The sequence below is a fragment of the Alexandromys fortis genome, unplaced genomic scaffold (assembly GCF_014885135.2).
Source record: "Alexandromys fortis isolate MF-2015 unplaced genomic scaffold, M_Fortis_MF-2015_v1.1 scaffold_119, whole genome shotgun sequence".
In the NCBI taxonomy this organism is placed as follows: domain Eukaryota; kingdom Metazoa; phylum Chordata; class Mammalia; order Rodentia; family Cricetidae; genus Alexandromys; species Alexandromys fortis.
In genome coordinates, this window is record NW_026067991.1 from 3,731,894 (window position 1) to 3,750,853 (window position 18,960).

Sequence of the window (18,960 nt, forward strand, 5' to 3'; positions counted from 1 at the left end):
AGCTAGCTGGCTGACCTTCCGTGACTGTCTCCTTCTACGCATCAGTTTCGCCTCCCATGAGTTACACCTGCCTTGTGGGTTCCTGTGAGAACAGATGGAGCCAACAGCACACAGCCCCCGCCAGACGGTACTACAAGAGCACTTGAGTGCCAGTGAGGGTTGAAGCTCCACAGCCCTACGTCTAGAGAAGGGGCCCCAGAGGCAGAAGTCAGCATCTCGATAGGACTGCCGAAGCACAGCTGTGCTTGGTTTCGGTTGGGCTAATAACAAATCACCAAATGTTTTGTGCATCCCAGCAGTCTGGATCTGTTCTCTTAGAGCGCTGGAGGTCAGACATCCAAGTTTGTTTCCCCTGGCTGAAGTTGGGGTGCCTGTGTGGTTGTGCTCCCTCACACTCCTGGAGGTGCTAGGTTTGTCCAGCTTGGTCATGCATACTGTCCTGTGGCATCCCCAGGCCCTCTTGGCTCTGAGAATAAAGTCAGTGCCCTATTCTCTGTGGGATTCCTTACCCCCGGCGCATGGCAGGCACTGGGTGGCATGTGCTCATGTATAAAGACCAGCCAACCCTGACTGATATACGTGCGTGTCCTTTTAGGCCACGGCGAGTGTCACTGTGGAGAATGCAAGTGCCACGCAGGTTACATCGGGGACAATTGTAACTGCTCAACAGACATCAGCGCATGCCGGGCCAAGGATGGGCAGATCTGCAGTGACCGTGGCCACTGCGTCTGTGGGCAGTGCCAGTGTACAGAGCCCGGAGCCTTTGGGGAGACGTGTGAGAAGTGCCCAACTTGCCCAGATGCTTGCAGCTCCAAGAGGTAAGGGCCTGCTCTCCACCCTCGCCCCAGGCTGTCCTTCAGCAGGCAGCCCTCCCCAGCCAGCCTCCTGTCTACACACAGGCTGCTGGCCAAAACTTGTTCTAACAGTCACCAAAACAATAGCCGTGAAATGCTGGGGCTGGGGAGGGGAGGGGGCACTCAGGGGGAAGAAAAGTAAAACCGTTCACAAAAGCAAGATCATAGATCCATTCTAAGCAAATTTTGACATTGCAGAATGATGGTTAAATGAGACGAAACTGGTTCTGGGTCCAGACAAAACGGAGCCTCGCGTGTGCCATAGGATAGTCTGTTCTCAAAAGGGAATGCGGTATACCTTCTTTCCCAAATGACTGCGCCTCCGCAGAGCGTCTCCCAAACAATGCTTCACAGACCAGGCCGTGGGAACTGCTGGTTTAAGCAAAATGTAATCAGAAGGCAAATGGGATGGAAAGGCGCCGACCCAGATAGGGATGCCTGAGAGTGCTGGGGCTTTGGGCTTGTTCTGCTCTATTTATGCTGTTACTAGCAGCGCTGAATGTAGAGCTTATCTAGGCTACTGCCACTGGCTCAGCCCAGAGGCGGGTCACACCGCCTGATGACCGTCACCCTACTGCCTGGAGCGCAGGCGGGACCTTGGCTGGAAAACAGCTGTGTCATCCTCGGTGCTGAGGAACCAGGCACCAGGGGAAGCTGGGCACCAAGCAGAAACAAGGGGTGTTGCCGGCAGGCAGAGTTACTCTTTGGCGGAGGAGCGCAAGTGTGTGATTTTTCTTTTGGCAGCTTCCCCTGCTAACAATGTCTGGCCAGGCTGATAATGAAGTGAGTTTGTGCTCGCGGAGCCTGTGATAACTGTGTTCAGAGACGTTCGGAGTAGCTTGACCCTCCCTGGCCATGTGCCCCAGACAACCCTGGGCACAGGCAACTGAACCTGCCTGCAGATTGAGAGACAAGATAGGCAGGGAATGTGGCCCAGACACCATGCCCGTGTGGGTGGAATCCCAGCCCTAGTCAGCATGTTGTGTCCAAGGAATCCCCTGGCCCCATAGTTCCCAGCAGACCCTGGGGAGTGTTGCTCCCACTGCTCAGGGCACGTGAGGCTCGTGGGGAGGGGTCAAGCTGGGGCAGTACACACAGTGAAAGGAACGGAAGCTTCCTCTACCTTCTTATGGAGCAGTTATGTATTAAAAGCATGTGGAGCGGTCTTGGGGGAGCTAAGAGGCTTCAGGGAAAAACAACCCTTGCTTTGAATGTCTGAATTGCTAGGAAAGCCCAAAGATAGGGACTGGCCCTTCTCGTCTATCCCAGGACCACACTGACCTTCAGTGTCTTTCATAGCCTAATGGATTTTTTTTTCTTTTTCTTTTTTTAAACAAAGTTCTTTTGATAACGGAATTTTAGGCCATTTTCCCACTTTCTGTTTTCTGAGAGGTTTTTGGATACTTTGGTCCTTCATCCCTGTGTTCTAGAACTAACCAAACACAGCCTTCAATTTGGTGAGGTCACACTCGGCTCCAGCTGATTTTAATTAACGTGCCTTGCACCAACGCTCCGCGAGCGGCGAGTTTTTGGGAAGGAGCAGACATGCTTTAATACACAACTGCGGTGCAGTCTCAGTTTCCCGGGGGCGGGGGGGGGGGCCCAGTTCTAGGCTGCTGTGTCCCCGTGGGTTGTATGGAGTGTGTCCTAGAAGTGACCTGGAGCTGTGACAATACAGGGAGCTGAGCGCCTGAGGGGAGGAGTGGGTTCCAGCCAACCGGAAACAGGCATCCTGTTTGCCGTGTGTTGATCCAGGAAGGCTGGCAGAAGGACCAGCAAGGGTCAGCATGAATGACCAGAGATAGGGCCACCCCTTTCTGGCCCCTGGCCAAGCCTGCCTACCCTGAGGGTTGGGGGTGGGAGGAGGGACAGGAGACAGATATGAGCCTTACTGCCTGGCTCCAACTCCGGAGTGTCTGTGAGATCAGGAGCAGTTAGATTCCTAAGCCTGTCGGTGTCCTCTGGAGAAAGTCACAGCCCTCTCTCTTCATGATCTACCCATTGTTGAGTCCTTATCGATGTCCAGAAGGTGGTCGGAGCATGTCCAGGAGGCAGAACACTGAGAGGAGCCCTCATCTGCATCTCCTCTTGGGTCTCAACTTCCTCTGGAGAGTGGCCCTACTGTATGATGGTGCTCCCTCCAGTATCAGGGAACTTTCTAGACACCCAGCTCTTTTGGTCCCTTGGAATAAGCAGGGTGCCCTGCCCCCCTTGTGGCTGGGGTTTTGTGGGGTTACCTCTCACTTCAGGGTCACAACACCTCCCCTGCACACTTGGCTCTAGAATCCCCACTCTTGTGTTCTTAGACTTCCAAGTGCCCTTGCCCCCAGAGCCCTGAGACTTGCTGCCTCCTGGGCTGCTTGACCCTACCCATTCTGTCTGCCATGGAGTTTGCTTTGCCTACAGCACCACCCTAATCCTCCCAAGGAGGCAGGGACCCTTCCTCTCTCACAAACTTTAACAGTGGCTTGGCTGAGGGCTGTCCACCCACCTGTGTCCCCAAGTTTTCTATTCTGATGTAACCTCAGGGAGGAGTCTGTCTGGACCCAGATTTGGTGTAGAAGGTAATAACTGTTCCACAGGGCATGGTAACTAAACATCTTCACAGGCGGTCACCCAACAGTGGGTGATAGGGAACTGAGGGGGCCTCTATATAGAGAAAGCCTCTGTTATAAAACGTACCATCTTTAGTGTAGACCGGTTACCAGGACGCTGAAGGACGCTGGCAGGTGGACACTGTGTGGGAATGGGGAGGGAGCAAGGTGCCCAGACAATGGTGATCAGACCTTCCAGGCACCAGACTTGCCAGAAAGCCCCATCCTAAAGGCTGTCTCTGAGGGAGCGGCCGAGCCCAGGCATCGAGGCTTACTGCTAAAAGTCCTCTGGAGAGGACATAGTACAGTGCCCTGTCCAGAGAGTGACTCGTGGGGAAGCTAACACTGGGGTGACACAGGGCTTCGAGCACTAGCCCCAGGCACATGGCAGCACTCCCAGGGGCCAGGAATAGTTGTTATTCCCCGGAAACCTCTTCCATGTAGCTGATTCCTTGGCCAGTTCACTATAGCGGGGTGCAGATTTGGTTTCTGCTGTTGGAATTGGGAGAATATGCAGCTGTATACCAGATGTGCCTCTAAACTCACACATAGCTCTCTGAGACCCTGGGGCTTCCTTTTAACACCAGGGAGGTGGCAGAGCATTCCTGTCCCCGAGGCCAGACTTGAGGAGTGCCCCCGAGCCTTTGGGACACTTTTAACACCAGGGAGACGGTAGAGCATCAGGTGGCAGAGCATTCCTGTCCCCGAGGCCAGACTCGAGGAGTGTCCCCGAGCCTTTGGGACATTGCACAGCAGCTAATTGACCACATTCATTTTCTCAGAGACTGTGTAGAGTGCTTGCTGCTTCACTCGGGGAAGCCTGATAACCAGACCTGTCACCAGCAGTGCAAAGACGAGGTGATCACGTGGGTGGACGCCATCGGTGAGTGCTCTGGGTAGCTGTGGATAGCGTCTGGGGAGCAAATGGCCAAGCCTTCTGTCGAGCCCAGCGTAGCTTCCTTGGCATAATTGCTGGCTCCCCAAGGGGACCGTGGGATGGGATCCTCACATACCATTGGCAGGAATGTCATGCAGAAATCAGTTTGGCAACTGCGCAAAAGGCTACTCACAGAATCATCACACAGTCTAGCAACTCCGCTCTAAGGTATATGCACAGAGTTGGGCCTGATTTTCACATGTTTAGAGCCTTGGCTGTACTAGTCAGTTGTCCGTTAACTGATGGATGATAAAGCAAACGTTCTATATCCATTCATAACAGGATTTTATTTTTAACCGCAATGAAGAGTACTAATGTGATAACACATGAGCCCCCAAAACACTGAGCTAAGTGAAAGAAGCCGCACAGAAAAGAACATAGGTATTACATGATGCTGTTTAAAATGTCCACAGTAGTCGGGCGGTGGTGGCACATGCCTTTAATCCCAGCACTCGGGAAGCAGAGGCAGGCGGATCTTTGTGAGTTTGAGGGCAGCCTGATCTATAAGAGCTAGTTCCAGGACAGCTAGCGCTATTACAGAGAAACCCTGTCCCAAAAATTTAAAAAAATGTCCACAGTAGGCAATGTCAAATTGAGAAGGAATGGGAAGGGGGGAGAATTGAGATTATATGCTAACGTGTGTAGGTGTTTCTGGACACTGGTATAAAAATAACGTTGTGAGTTTCCTAAATTGGCTACATTTTAAAATAATCAAACAGTTCCTGAGGGACTGCATATCTGAAGAGGGAGCGTTCAACCAAGGCTCTCCAGTGCTAGCCGGCTTGCCCTCCGCCTTGACCCCCGGCTGCTGTAAACTTCTGGCCCTCGCTGTGTCTGTCTCGGTCCTGGCTTCTCTCTGTAGACTCTCTTGTTCCCTCTTCCCTGGTTTTGATTAATTGCTTGGCCCGGTCATGGCATGGAATATGCCGAGTCTGTTTATCCTGCAAATATTCAGGGAGCACCCACCATGTGGCCAACCCTGTGCCAGGCTCTGGGGAGTTGAGAATTCTTTGCAATCTCTCACGCTCCTGCCTTTTGCCCTTCCCCTTCTAGGGCCTGGCTGAGCTCCTCTTGCACGAAGCACGTGTAGTTAGGAAAGAGGAAGGGCTCCCTCCCCACCTCCCACAAACAAGCCTGCCCTTTGTGCGCAGCCCAATCCTCTGAGGGGACTCTGCAGAGCAAGTGCATGCCTGACCCATCATTTGTCCCTAGGCTGGCTGACTGGCTTGCTTGCTTTTGTTTGTTTGCTTGCTTGTTTATATTTGAGGCAAGGTCTCACTGTGTAATCCTGACTGGTCTGGAAGTCACTCTAGCCTGGCCTCAAACTCACAGAGACCCACCTACCTCTGTCTCCCAAGTTCTGGGATTAAAGGTGTGCGCCACCACTCCTGGTCTTATTATTTTGTTTCTGCCCTCAACTATATATCGCAGGTTGACTTCAAACTTTCTATCCTCCTGCCTCAGAGTCCCAAGCACTGGGATTATAATTGTGTGCCATGGTGTCCAGTTCTTCCTTGTGCTTTTTAAAACACACACATCCGTACTGACTCTGAGGGGGCTGAGCGAGAAGGTTGGGTATTCATTTGGCCAACCACACCCATTCATCTCCTTCCTGATTGAAGCTCCTGTTCCACCAGGTTGAAAGGGGGGAAGGAAGCACATTTAGTGTCATAGCATTAACCTGTGGTTGTGGTTTGGGACTAAGATGCCCTGTGGCCTGACTTCCTTTTCTCCAACCCCATTACCTCCTAAAGATCAGTCTTAAAGCCCTTTCTGAGGACCTGGTGCTGGGGCAGTGACGCTGTCCACTCTGGTCAAGGGTGGTTTGGAGAAAGAGAAGGGCTGTGGCAGCTGAGGAAGGGGTTTGTCAGGAGGGAGACCTGTCACAGGCAGAGCTGGTTCTTAAATGGCCTGACCTCTCTGGCAGGGGTTCTCCGTATCAGTGTGGAGTACCGCCATGAAGCCAGCCTCTCATCCAGAGAGCCTCGGCACCCAGCTCTTGGGGAAGACCCAGCCTATTGTCTTCTTTCATCAAATTAGCCCTGGAGACTCATCCGGTTTCCAAGGGCAGACACTCCCTCAGGCTGTTGCATCCAGTCCATTCAGCCATGCCCACTCCCAACCATTGAAGGCTTCTTTCATTTTATGTCAGGACAAGTCAACACTTCAGAGGGCTGACAGTCCTAATGGGATCCATATGTCCCCAAAGTATTAAACTCAGCCCTGGGCCTTTGATCTCCATGTGAGGAATCTGAGCTCCCTTTAAAGCCCCATGGCCCCTTTTAAGCCTCCCATCCTTTCCTGAGGTGCTTAGCTTCTACCTTCATCCATTGGCAGCTGGGCATTTCCCAGAGAGATGCTCAGGGAGTTTCTGCTTGCTTCTCTCCTAGTCAAAGATGACCAGGAGGCTGTGCTGTGCTTCTACAAGACTGCTAAGGACTGCGTCATGATGTTCAGCTACACAGAACTACCCAATGGGAGGTCCAACCTGACGGTCCTCAGGGAGCCAGGTAGGTGAGAGCCCAAGGGGCCGTCCTGGGCCTGCTTTCTGGTGCCCTTTCCTGTGGGGTGGTGTGTGCCTATGAGCCCAGCACTCTGGAAGGTTAAGATGAGACATTTGGGGCACTTAAAGGCCAGCCTGGGCTACACGAGACCCTGCCTCAAAGTGCCTATGAGGAGTCAGCTGACCATACTGTTGAGGCAGAGGGCTGGGGCCATGGAGCTGTGGGAGTGTTGCTGTGGACTGTGACCATGGAGGAAACTTTAGCATGCTTGGTTAAGAGTTTAAAAAAAAAAAAAGGCAGGTGATGGTGGCATATGCCTTTAATACCAGCACTCAAGAAGCAGAGGCAGGTAGATCTCTATGAGCGAGTTCCAGGACAGGCTCCAAAGCTACAGAGAAACCCTGTCTCAAAAAACAACAACAACAAAAGAGGTTTTGCAGGGAGGGTGCCGGGCAGATGGTCCCCCAGGGATGAGGTGTACCTTAAGTTGAGGATCATCTGGGACTAACAGCCTGTGCCTCAGCGTGACAGGGATTTCTGCATCAGCCTTCTCAGTCTTTGGATTGGGGAGGAAGCAGAAAAAGCTTTGCAGATTCCAGGTCACAGAATCCAGTTAGCAAATTGAGCCCAGCTCCCTATGTGCTGATGGCCTTCTTGGCCAGAGGTAAAGGAGGTGTGGTCACAGCCCGACAGTTGCCTGTGGCAGTGAGGGCCGTGCTTAGGAAGCCCTGTCTTTGCTTGGAAATAAGTGTGTTTGTGCTTTAGAGCTTGTCACTAAGGGCTGAGAAATGCCTGGCCCTAGCCCAGCCCTTTCGGAAGTGGTGCACGCTGTGTCCTCCCTGCCTGGTTTGTCCGGGAGCCACTGATGTGAAAGCAGAGCTGTGGCCCAGCCTCCTGCACTGGAGCTGGGCCAGGCTACAGCCTCTGGGGCACAGCCCAGGAGGGGAAGTGTAGCCATTCACCAGGGTGCTCATTTGCCACCTCTTGGCTGTGTGAACTTGAAACAATTACTGAATTCTGTGAATCTTTTACTGTCTGTGCCTTGGGGAGACCACCCACAACCACCCCCCCAGCTTTCAGTCACACAGGCTACATGAAGCTGGGTGGACAGAAGGGAAGTTGTCTGTGGGGGGCAACCTTTCACCTAGGCTGTGACTGAGGTCAGGAGGTAGGGGAGGGAGGGGTGCTGATGGCTTCGCTCACCCGTCTCCTGGGCCCTTTCAGAGTGTGGAAGCGCCCCCAACGCCATGACCATCCTGCTGGCTGTGGTTGGCAGCATCCTTCTGATCGGGATAGCACTCCTGGCCATCTGGAAGCTGCTCGTCACTATCCATGACCGCCGAGAGTTTGCCAAGTTCCAGAGTGAGCGCTCCAGGGCCCGCTATGAAATGGTAAGTGAGGGAGGGGTAGAGAAGAGGCTGCTGGCCGTAGAGCCAAGGCTAAAGGCGGCCGGTATCTTTGGTATTAGAAACAATCAATCCGACCAACAAAGAATGAACTAGGTGTTGTAGTATATACCATATACACCTCCAGAGGCAGCAGGACTTGCAAGTTCAAAGTTAGCCTGGGTTTCTTACCAAGATCCTGTCTCAAAATAAAAATAATTTGGTACTGTGGAGATGGCTCAGTGTGGTTAAGAGTGAGTTCAATACCCAGCAACCATGTGGTAGCTCACAACCATCTATAATGGGATCTGATGCCTTTTTCTGACATGCAGCATACATGTAGAAAGATATATATGTATATATGTAGGGTTTTTTTTTTCTTTCTTTTTTTGAGTGTAGCTCAGTGGTAGCGTGCTTACGTGGCCTGCCCAAGGCTCTGGGTTCAGTCCCTAGTACCACAGAACAAGCAAACAAATCTATGAATGGTGAAGAATCAGCTTCTTCTGTGCAGGGTGGGAGAATTACACACCCAGAAACCTCGAGGACATGTAGACCCCTGGTCCGTGTTGGGTCTGCTGTGGGGCAAAGTGCCAGAGGCAGGCTCAAGCCCTCAGGTCTGGTGGGATGGTCGTGTGTACAAGTCCTTCCACCCCAGGCACCCTGCACGTTCAGGAGAGCAGAACTCAGAGGAAGAACCTCTGACACCTGAGCCTGTCTGTTCAGGCTACAAGGCAAGGGGGGCTTTCTGCCTGAGCATCCATTTCAGAGATAAAGATTGAAAAGCAGGGAGAAGGGAGGGAATCTCCCAGAGCCCCGAACGAGCCCGAAGCAAGCATCCCTGTGGGTGCTAGCCCTGAGGTTGGACTAACGTCTGTGCTCTCTCATACTTGCAGGCCTCAAACCCGCTGTACAGAAAGCCCATCTCCACACACACCGTAGATTTTGCCTTCAATAAGTTCAACAAATCGTACAAAGGCTCGGTGGACTGAGGCTCCTTCTGGTTGGCTGGAGGGGGACCGAGGACACAGACTGATGCGTCTTGGATTGCTTTCTACCTGCTCACGCTAGCTAGGCGAGCAACGAGATGCCCTCCATTGAGCTTAGGGGGCCTGCTACCCACACAGGAGGTAGCTGGCCATGACCCCTGGCTGCAGGCCGAGGCACGTGGGGCCACTTCCCTCCAAGCCAGGAGAAGCGAGGAGACTCTGGCGTTCTCAGCTTCTCTGCTGCCTCTGACTTGCTGTCTTCCATGGCATGCTGAAGACGGGGCTGCCCTTCCAGTCCCCACCTGGCCAGACAGACTGGTATCTGGAAGAGTCTACGTGTACAAAGCTAAAGCTCAGCCTGGCTTCTTCGGGTTGGTTGTTTTTTTCTAAGAAATAAAAAGGTCACGCACGTATGGCATAGCTCTGATTACTGGCTCCCTGAGGACTGCCTGGCCTCTGGGGGTGGTTGGTGGTAGAACTGGGGAGGCGCCTGTTGAAGGTATTGCACCTTGCAAATGTTAGCCTTTCTCTCCTGTCCGTGTCTGTTTAGTACTTTTGAAATGAAAAGGAAAGATTGTCTGGGATTGGAAGTAAAGACTGAAACCAAGCAGCTGTCAGTTGGTGTGGTGGTCTGAGTGAAAATGCCCTCCTGTAATAAAGCCCATAGAGAGGAGGTGTGGTATTGTTGGAAGAAGTGTGTAACTGAGGGAGGGCTTTGGGGTTTCAAATGTCCAAGCCAGCCAGGCCCAGTCTCTCTCTCTCTCTCTCTCTCTCTCTCTCTCTCTCTCTCTCTCTCTCTCTCTCTCTCTCTCTCTTCCTGCTGCCTGAGGATCCAGATGTAGGTTTCTCCAGCACCATGTCTGCTTCCCGACATGACAACAACGCCCTAAACCTCTGAACTATAAGCCAGCCCCAAGTCTAATGTCTTCCTTTATAAGAATTGCCATGGTCTTGTGTCTCTTCACAGCAACAGAAGCCCTAACTAAGACAGTCAGCTTCATACACTCTGGCCCGTGCCTCCCTTCCTGAGTGATCTTGAGTGGTCCCCAGTAGAAAACAACATGTTCATATGCTTTCAGGGACAGAACTTAACCAGACCAGTACTCCAGGCCTCCCCGAGATGCTTAGGCAGTTAGGGTGCTGTTGGGCTTGCTGAGATTTGCTTAGAGTTAGAAACTGTACAAACCATGCATGTTCCCACCTATGTCCTGCGTTGCTACAGGGTGGAGATGCGTGGCTTCTACACAAAACGTCTTACACTGTGTAAATCATAGACCCTAACCAATACTTCCCTCATCGAGTTCTTCGGTCCTGCCTGGGGCCCAAAGTCCAATTTCACCTCAGCTTGTCTCCTACGGTGCCATAACTCTTTAGAGTCCCTTCGGAGATGAGTGGTTCCCAGTAGCTTCCTGACCTGTAACCAGGCTGTGGCAGGGGAGGTGGCTTGCCGAAGGTCGAGCTAGCTGAGGACCTTGTGGTACTAAGCCCTGGGCTCACGATGCCCTGCTTCCTTGACAAATCTTTCACTAATGTTATGATTCCTAAAAATTAATCTTTAGCCAGGCATGGTGACGCGCACCTTTAATCCAAGCACTGCAGAGGCAGAGGCTGGGGTATCTCTATGAGTTTGAGGCCAGCCTGGTCTGCAAAGTGAGTTCCGGGACAGCCAAGGACAGCTGTTCCACAGCTCTGTTACACAGAGAAGCCCTGTCTCCAAAAAAAAACCCCAAAAATCAAATAAATAATTAATTAAAAGTAATTGATTTTTTAAAAAGTTTATGTGAATGAGTGTTTAGCTTCCATGTATGTCTGTGCACCACATGCATGTCTTGTGCAGACAGAGCCGGAAGAGGGTATTGGGTCCCTGGAACTGTAGTTAAGCTGCTGTGAGTCATCATGTATGTTCTGGAACCAAACCTGGGTACTGTGCAAGAGTTGTCAGTAACCACTGAGCCATCTCGGCCCCTCACTAATGGTTTTGTTACTGTAATGCTTCAAGCTTGTAGGACCTTCATTTCAAATCAATCTGTTGTAAGCGTTAGACCAAATCTCCTTTATGTTCTTGGCCTGCTCTGGGGTGGAAGCTGATTACCTGGGGTAAAAAAACTGATTCTGAGTGCCCTTCCTCTTGTGGAACTTAGAGAAGGGGACGTAAGTCCCTTTACAAATATCTGAGACAGTAAAATGTGGCTTTTTGAGACTTTTTAAACTGGAAAAAAAAACCCACAATTTCGAAAAACAAACAAACAAAAAAAAAACACCCTTAGTTTCTTTACCATTTACTTTGGGGTCTCCAAGAGACCATGAATTAACTTGTTAAAATCCTGTTTTCTACAGCCAGTGCCTTGAGCATGTGATACTCTTGAGCTACAGGCTCAGGGTCACCGGATCCTTTTTTCCACCTGATGCCTAGATTAATTAGGGGTGTTTTCACAACGACCCCAGAGGAAGAGGTGCCTGTGAAGGAACCAGCTGCCCACGGAGTCCTACTGCCCCTGCTGGAAGTTCTTGGCATAAACAACCTGGAGACTTGTGGCCCAAGGCCAGCCATAATTTCCTCATTTCTTAAGGTTTCATAGTGAGCAGAAAGTGGTAACAAGAATGCTTCATTTTACAAAACCCAACTGTGTGTGTGTGTGTGTGTGTGTAACATGATTTAAGAGACAGGAATAGGTCCAAGAACAACTTTATGGAATTGATTCTTCCTATCTTTTTGTAAGTTCCAACATTGAACTCAAGTCTACAAGCTGATGAGGCAAGTGGCTTTATTCGCTGAGCTATCTTGTTGACTCCGTTGCAGGTTTTTTGTTTTGTGTTGTTTTTGTTTGTTTGTTTGTTTGTAGCTCAGACTTTCTTAGAACTGTGCAGCCCAGGCTGGTCTTGAACTCATGGCAGTTCGCTTTCCCCAACCTCTCGAGTGCTGGGATACAGGTGTGCACTACCGTGCCAGGATCAGGCAGGTGCACCTCTGAGATTAAGGCCAGTTGGACCTACAGAGTGAGTTCCAGGACAACTAGGGATACACAGAGAAACTCAGTCTCAAAAAGCCGAGAGAGAGAGAGAGAGAGAGAGAGAGAGAGAGAGAGAGAGNGAGAGAGAGACATGAGAGAGTCTTAAGAGGAACAATGGAGGGGTTAGGCCAGTGACAGGTGCCCTCCCTCAAGACCTCACGTCGAGTCAGCCCCGTGGAGGAGCACCTGCGGGTCAGCAGTGTGCATTCCCGGCTCCTGAAGAGCCAAGCAGATGCAGCTGGTTCCGAGAGCCCCCACCCCCTCCTCCCGCTCCAGTGCTTGCCTTTCATTAGTCCACGCTCCACCCAGCTTGAGGAGACATGCCCTTCACCTGTGCTTCCGCGAGCTCCTACAGCACCTGTGGTCAGAGTGTGGGGCTCGTTCATCTGGCAGCCATGTTAACCAGTAGAAGCAGGAGCTGAAGAGCTCTGCAGGCCTTCGTCTTCAGCGCGGCGTCTGTCTGGAGTTTTCCCTGCAGGGCAGGACCGACTCACATCAGCATCCGTCAGGGTAAAAGCTGGGCCAGGATTGGCTCTGAGACTGAGCGGACTCCAGCTCTGAATGATAGCTCTTAACAAAGAGAGAGGGTGGGGGTGGGCTGGAGGGGTGTGTGTGTGTGTGTGTATGTGTGAATTTGAGACCAGGGAAGAGGGGTGTGAGTGTGTGTGTGTGTGTGTGTGTGTGTGTGTGTGTGTGTGAATTTGAGACTGGGGAAGAGCCACTCATCTTCCAGAACCTCAAAGAGAACCAGAATATTTGGATCAGAGTGAGGAAAAGAGGCGAAGCCCTCACTCCCACCACAGCAGAAGCCCAGGATCATGAACAACGATTTTTGCTGAGCCCTTTTCTCTCTACAGCCCGCATTTTATGTATGGGAGGCCGTAGCGTGGCTCTGGCCCCACACCAGGCCCAACAGACCAGACCAAGGCAGTGAACCACAATAACGGCTCTCCCGCAACGGTAAACTGGGTAAACCATAAGAAACAGGCCAACCTGTAAGCCCATCAGTGGGTCAGCACTCTGTTGGTGGCCCTCAGAGGAACATGCTCTGTGGCTGTCAGGTGGGACTCTGCTGGCTTCTTGCTGCCACTGGGAGGCCTGGGAAGATGCCTGTGTTTCTAAAGCTCTGTGGATTTGGGTATGAGGCAAGTTTCAGCAAATGTTTTTTGGTCTGGGCCATGGAAGTCCTGACAGAAACCGGCCTGAGTCCTGAAGAGGAGGGCTCGGTGTAGTTATATCAGCAGGGACAGGAGTGGGTCCTGGAGAGACGCTCTGTCAGACAAAACTGCACTGGGCTCAGTGGGCTGGTCAGGGTTTAGGTGGAGGGCCTGAGTCAAGGGAACCCTGAGACTGGATTACGCCGTGAGAGCACACAGCCTGGGCTCACACCTCGTTTGTGCTATGAAGGTCTATGACTTCAGAGTGGGCTGTCATGGCTAAGTAGAAAGGTCAGAAATGCTCCTCCATTTAGAACTGCAGCCAATTTATGGGTTTTTGTTGTTGTTGTTGTTGTTTGTTTTTGTTTGAGTCAGGGTTTCTCAATAGCTATGGAGCCAGTCCTGGAACTCACTCTGCAGACCACGCTGGCCTCAAACTCAGAGATTTGCCTGACTCTGCCTCTGGAGTGCTGGGATTAAAGGCGTGCACCACCACCATCCAGCATAAATTCTTACGACCCCCACACTGGGTGCAATGGCGCACACCTGTAAGCCCAGCACTTGGAAGGTTGAGGCAGATGGATTTTTGAGTTCAAAGCCAGCTTGGTCTACAGAGTAAGTTCAGTACAGCCAGGGCTAATGAGAAGCCCTGACTCTAACAAAAAGACCCCCCCCCCCCAGAGCTTACACCTCTATTTATTGTGTTTAGAGATGGGTGAGCCCTAAAGGGAACATGGAGTTGCAGAGACCATAGTGCAGGAGTTTGTAGGGTACTAAAAAAAAATAAGGCACCAAAGACTTTTCAGAAAGTCAGATGCATCTTTTGGTACAGGTTGCTAAAAGTTGTTTTTAAAAGTTGAGCACTCAGGGCCTTGAACCTTGGTTAAAATCTTAGCATGATGGGAAACTGTTGTTGTCTTGTAAGAAAGAGCCTTGTCTGCTGTATTGGTGTTAGGGAACCTCTCCCTGCGCTCAGTCATGTAGTTAAAAGCCCTAGGGTCCAATCAGTTCTGGAGACCTGCCTTGGTTGAAGGGAATGGCTTCTCTGGTGGAAAGCTCTTGTCCACAGCTGGAGGAGCAGAGCCCATGGCGCTTCCACAGGGGAGCAACAGATGTCTATGGAACTGCTTTGCCCTTGTCTTGGCCACGTGTCTGTCTGACAACACTGTCTTAGCAGTCCTGAAAGCTGACTTGACTAAGACTGGTTTAAAAGGGCCGGGGGGTCCTGGACTCTGCCAGGTGGCTGGTGAGCCAAGTGGTTGGGGTGAAGATCCCCTGGGGAAGGATGGCTCTTAATGAATGGGCCCTCGGAGGGATACAGTACGGCTGTCACAGTCATCTGTCCTGTGAGAAGACCTGGTTGAAGGCTTGGGAACTGAGGTTTGCTTTAGGGAAGCAAACGGAACTCAGCCTTGCATTTTGCTGCTTTTCGGGTGTTTTCGGATCATCGCACAATTGATTCTGGATTTTGGCTTTCCTGAAACTCCAATGACTAACTGCTTAGATAATTTAAGCATAAACTGTTGATAATGTATAGAGCCTAAAATCATTGGAAATTATAAAGAATCTTGTTGTGGTTTGGGGAAGCCCACTCTCCTGAGGTGTTGAGTAGTGGATGTTGGATTAGGTGATGGATTCTTTTAGAATTTATGGACCATTTTGAGGTTAAAATACTGAAACTTGCTCATTAATCATCCTTATTTTACTGTGATAGAAGGTAGTTAGAAAATATTTTGACTAGGGTCGATTCCCAATTTTGATGATTAGAAAAGGCTCTCTCTATATAACTAGTTATTCTGGGGGCTGGAGAGATGGCTCAGAGGTTAGGAGCACTGGCTGCCCTTCCAGAGGACCTGAGTTCAATTCCCAGCACCCACACAGTGGCTCACAACCATCTAAAATGAGACCTGGTGACCTCTCTTCTGATTTGTGTATACAAATACATAAATCTTTAAAAAATTACTTTGAAAAAAGAAACAGCTGTTAACAGCTTTCCCTGAGACATGCCCTGACGAATCAGAAAACACAGTGATGGAATATAGACCCTCAGCAGGCTCTTGACCAATCTGTTTCACGTTCTGTTTGGAGCAGAGGGGCAATGCTAGACAAGGTGGGTGTGGTTCCCGCCTCGAGGCATCACCAGTAACTCAGATCCAAACACAGCACGAAATGTGAACAGCAAGCACCTGAGCCAAGTTCTATATAGAAGACGAGGGCTGCTCCTGGGCTTCTGTTTATTTGAAACAGGTGAGGTGTACTGTCCCATTTGGGAAATAGACTAATGGAACCAGGCAGTGGTGGCACACTAGGGAGGCAGAGGCAGGTGGATCTCTGAGTTCCAGAACAGCCAGAGAGAGACCTTGTCTGAAAAACCCATCTACTAACAGAGCATATTGGCTTTATGTGGTACAGGGGAACCAGGGGCATTTTGGTCTGTTTTTGTTATTTGTTTTTGGTTTTTCGAGACAGGGTTTATCTGTGTAACAATCCTGGCAGAGTAATCCAGGCTTGATTTGGTCTTAGTGGCAGCCTGAGCTCGTTTTAACCCAGAAAAAGCTGTTTCTGTGTACCTATGTACACACACATGCGTGGAGAGCAGAGTTTGACACCAGCTGTCTACATTGACCTCTCTATTTTAATTTTAATGTGGGTGCCGGGTGTCATGGCTGGCACACAAAGATCAGAATCTTCAGGAATAGATTCTCTCCTCCCACCATGTTGGTCCCAGGGATTGAACCTAGGTTGTCAAGATTGGCAGAGGCAGGATTACCACTTTATTTAGAGACAGGCTTCTCTGTGGAGCGCTGGCTGTCCTGGAACTCGCTCTGTAGACCAGGCTGGCTTTGAACTTGGAGATCCGCCTGCTTCTGCCTCCTGAGTACCATCCACTTTATGTTTTCTGGGAGGAGGGGTTGTTTCTGTTTTTTGAGACAGTCTCTCACAGAACCTGAAACTCACCAATTTGGCTAGTGTTTGGCTACACTAACCGACCAATGAGCTTCATGGATACTGTCTGTCCATCTGTCCCACACTGTCCGCACCCCCACTTCTCCTTGTGATATGCAGTGGCTGCTGGCTTTTACATGGGTGCTGGGGATATGAACTCAGGTTTCCCAAGCACTTTACCGGCCACAAGGGCAGCTGAAATTCTGAGACGATTCCTGCAGTGTTGGGAGCTGGTGGGGGCTGCAGAACCAGACCCTGAATTCCCTGTAAGTGGCTTGTTTTTCCTGTGTTTGCAGCTGCTCTGAGCAAATCAACTTGTTTTCCTCTGCTCTGAGCAGGCTGCAGCTGCTCTGAGCACAAGACCCTGATGGCAGGGGAGTGGGTTCTGATGGGTCTCAGCTGAAAAAGCCCAAGAGCTGGGGTGTTGCTATCAGTTAAGGATCTCTATATAAAGCGTCCCCTGAGCTCAATAAAGTTGGCACTTTTTAAAAAAGTGCTATTTATTTATTATGTATACAACATCCCTTCCATGTATGCTTGCATGCCAGAAGAGGGCACCAGATCTCATTACAGATGGCTGTGAGCCACCATGTGGCTGGGAATTGAACTCAGGACCTCTGGAAGAGCAGTCAATGAGCCATCTCTCCAGCCCTCAGTTGGCACTCTTGTATCAAGAATGACCCACGTCTCTGTATCTCTGTGTGTGTTTTCGTATTTTTATTTTTTTATTATTTATTTATTATGGATACAATATTCTGTCTGTGTGTATGTCTGCAGGCCAGAAGAGGGCACCAGACCTCATTACATATGGTTGTGAGCCACCATGTGGTTGCTGGGAACTGAACTCAGGACCTTTGGAAGAGCAGGCAATGCTCTTAACCACTGAGCCATCTCTCCAGCCGTTTTCGTATTTTTTTAAGTCTCTCAGCCCCAGTTCCTGGCTCGCGCAACTGGTCCTGTAGTGATGCGGAGGTCTGACGGTCCAGAGCTACAGGTGCAGTGCCATATAGAGCCTAGTACAGGACCATTTCGGATCTAAACTGAAGCTATCTGGTTTCTTTGGTAGTTGCTTTACATGTTTGAACAAATTCTGCAAGGTTGATGCAAACCAAATTGGCTATAGTAATCTTTAAAATATTTTCTTCATTTTAAGAAATTTTGTGTAGCTGGGCGGTGGTGGCGCACGCCTTTAATCCCAGCAGGCGGATCTCTGTGAGTTCGAGGCCAGCCTGGTCTACAAGAGCTAGTGCCAAGACAGGCTCCAAAGCTACAGAGAAATCCTGTCTCAAAAAAACTAAAAAAAAAAAAAAATTGTGTATTATGGGTGTTTTTGCTCGTCTGTACACCATGTGCCTACAGTGTCCTCAGAGGCTAGAAGTGGGCCTTTGATGCTCCTGGAACTGTAGACAGGTTGAGCTGCCAAGTGTGTGTCTGGAGGAACAGCAAGTGTTCTTAACCACAGAACCATCTCTCCAGTCCCTATAGTAGCGCTCCTCCTTTGTTGAGGGCTTTTTTTTTGAGACAAGGTTTCTCTGTATATTATCAGAAGTCTGCCTGTCTCTGCCTCCCAAGTGTTGTGTTAAAGGCACACACGGCCACAGCCCAGCCCCTACAGTAGCCCTTTGATGCACATCTCTCTAGTCCTACACTGGAAAAACAAAGCCAGTGTTTGAAAATTATGCCTGAAGTAGCATAGGCCTTTAATCCCAGGACTCGGGGTACCAAGGCAGACAGCTCACTAAGAGTTCTAGGCCAGTTTAGTAAACATATCTAGTTCCAGTCAGAGGTACAGCAACCAAGAATTCAGCGTGAAGTATGTATCACCATACTTCATACTGAAGAGCCATACATACTGAAGAGCCAGCCACTTGGTTCCTTCCTTGTGTTTTAGGTCTTTGTGGTTGGTTCTGTACCATGTTACCTTTTGGAGCAGACAAGGGGGCGTGAATGATAGCAAACACCAGAGTGGTGACCATTTTGAAACTGCTGACTGACACGTGGCTGTTTGGTAAACACACCTAGCATCTGAGGCTGAGGTGAGGTTGTGAATTCAAGGCCAGGCTGGTTATATGACAAGATCATTTCTCAAAATAAAGCTACCAAAATGAGTTAGAGCCAATGTGTATCGTGTCAAACCCCAGTGCTGAGATGAGTACCGAAAGTTCTAGTGGTGTATTTTTGTTCCACAATTGTTAGGTTTCTATTGCTGTGACTAAAAGCATCTTGGGGAGGAAAGGGTCTTTCAGCTTATCACCCTTAGGTCACACTTCATCACTGAGGGAAGTCAGGCCAGGAACATAGAGGCAGAAGCCACGGAGGGTGCTGTTTCCTGGCTTGTTTACCATTTTTTTTATGCAGTTCAGGACTACCAGCTCTGCCCACTGTGGACTGGGCCCATCAATCACTAATCAAGAAAATGCCCTCAAACGCATGTCCACGGGCAATCTTAGATTTTCACCATTAAGATTCCCCTCTTCCAATGGGCAGTGGTGGTGCAAGAGGCGAATGGACCTCACTTTGAGACCATCCTGGTCTAGAGTTCCAGGACAGCTAGGGCTGTTACAAAAAAAAAAAAAAAAAAAAAAA

General features: G+C 50.3%; 1 protein-coding gene across 2 annotated transcripts in view; it reads left to right on the forward strand.

Moving 5' to 3' along the window:
• Itgb5 (integrin subunit beta 5) overlaps positions 1-9,673 on the forward strand; it is a 108,068-nt gene extending 98,395 nt beyond the window's left edge. For both annotated transcript variants that reach the window (XM_050159829.1, XM_050159830.1), the window contains exons 11-15: positions 596-818; positions 4,231-4,331; positions 6,776-6,895; positions 8,114-8,280; positions 9,168-9,673. In XM_050159829.1, coding sequence (XP_050015786.1) covers positions 596-818; positions 4,231-4,331; positions 6,776-6,895; positions 8,114-8,280; positions 9,168-9,263 — 707 coding nt within the window. In that variant the 3' untranslated portion in view covers positions 9,264-9,673. The remainder of the gene's footprint in view (positions 1-595; positions 819-4,230; positions 4,332-6,775; positions 6,896-8,113; positions 8,281-9,167) is intronic.
• Positions 9,674-18,960: the final 9,287 nt, after the last annotated feature.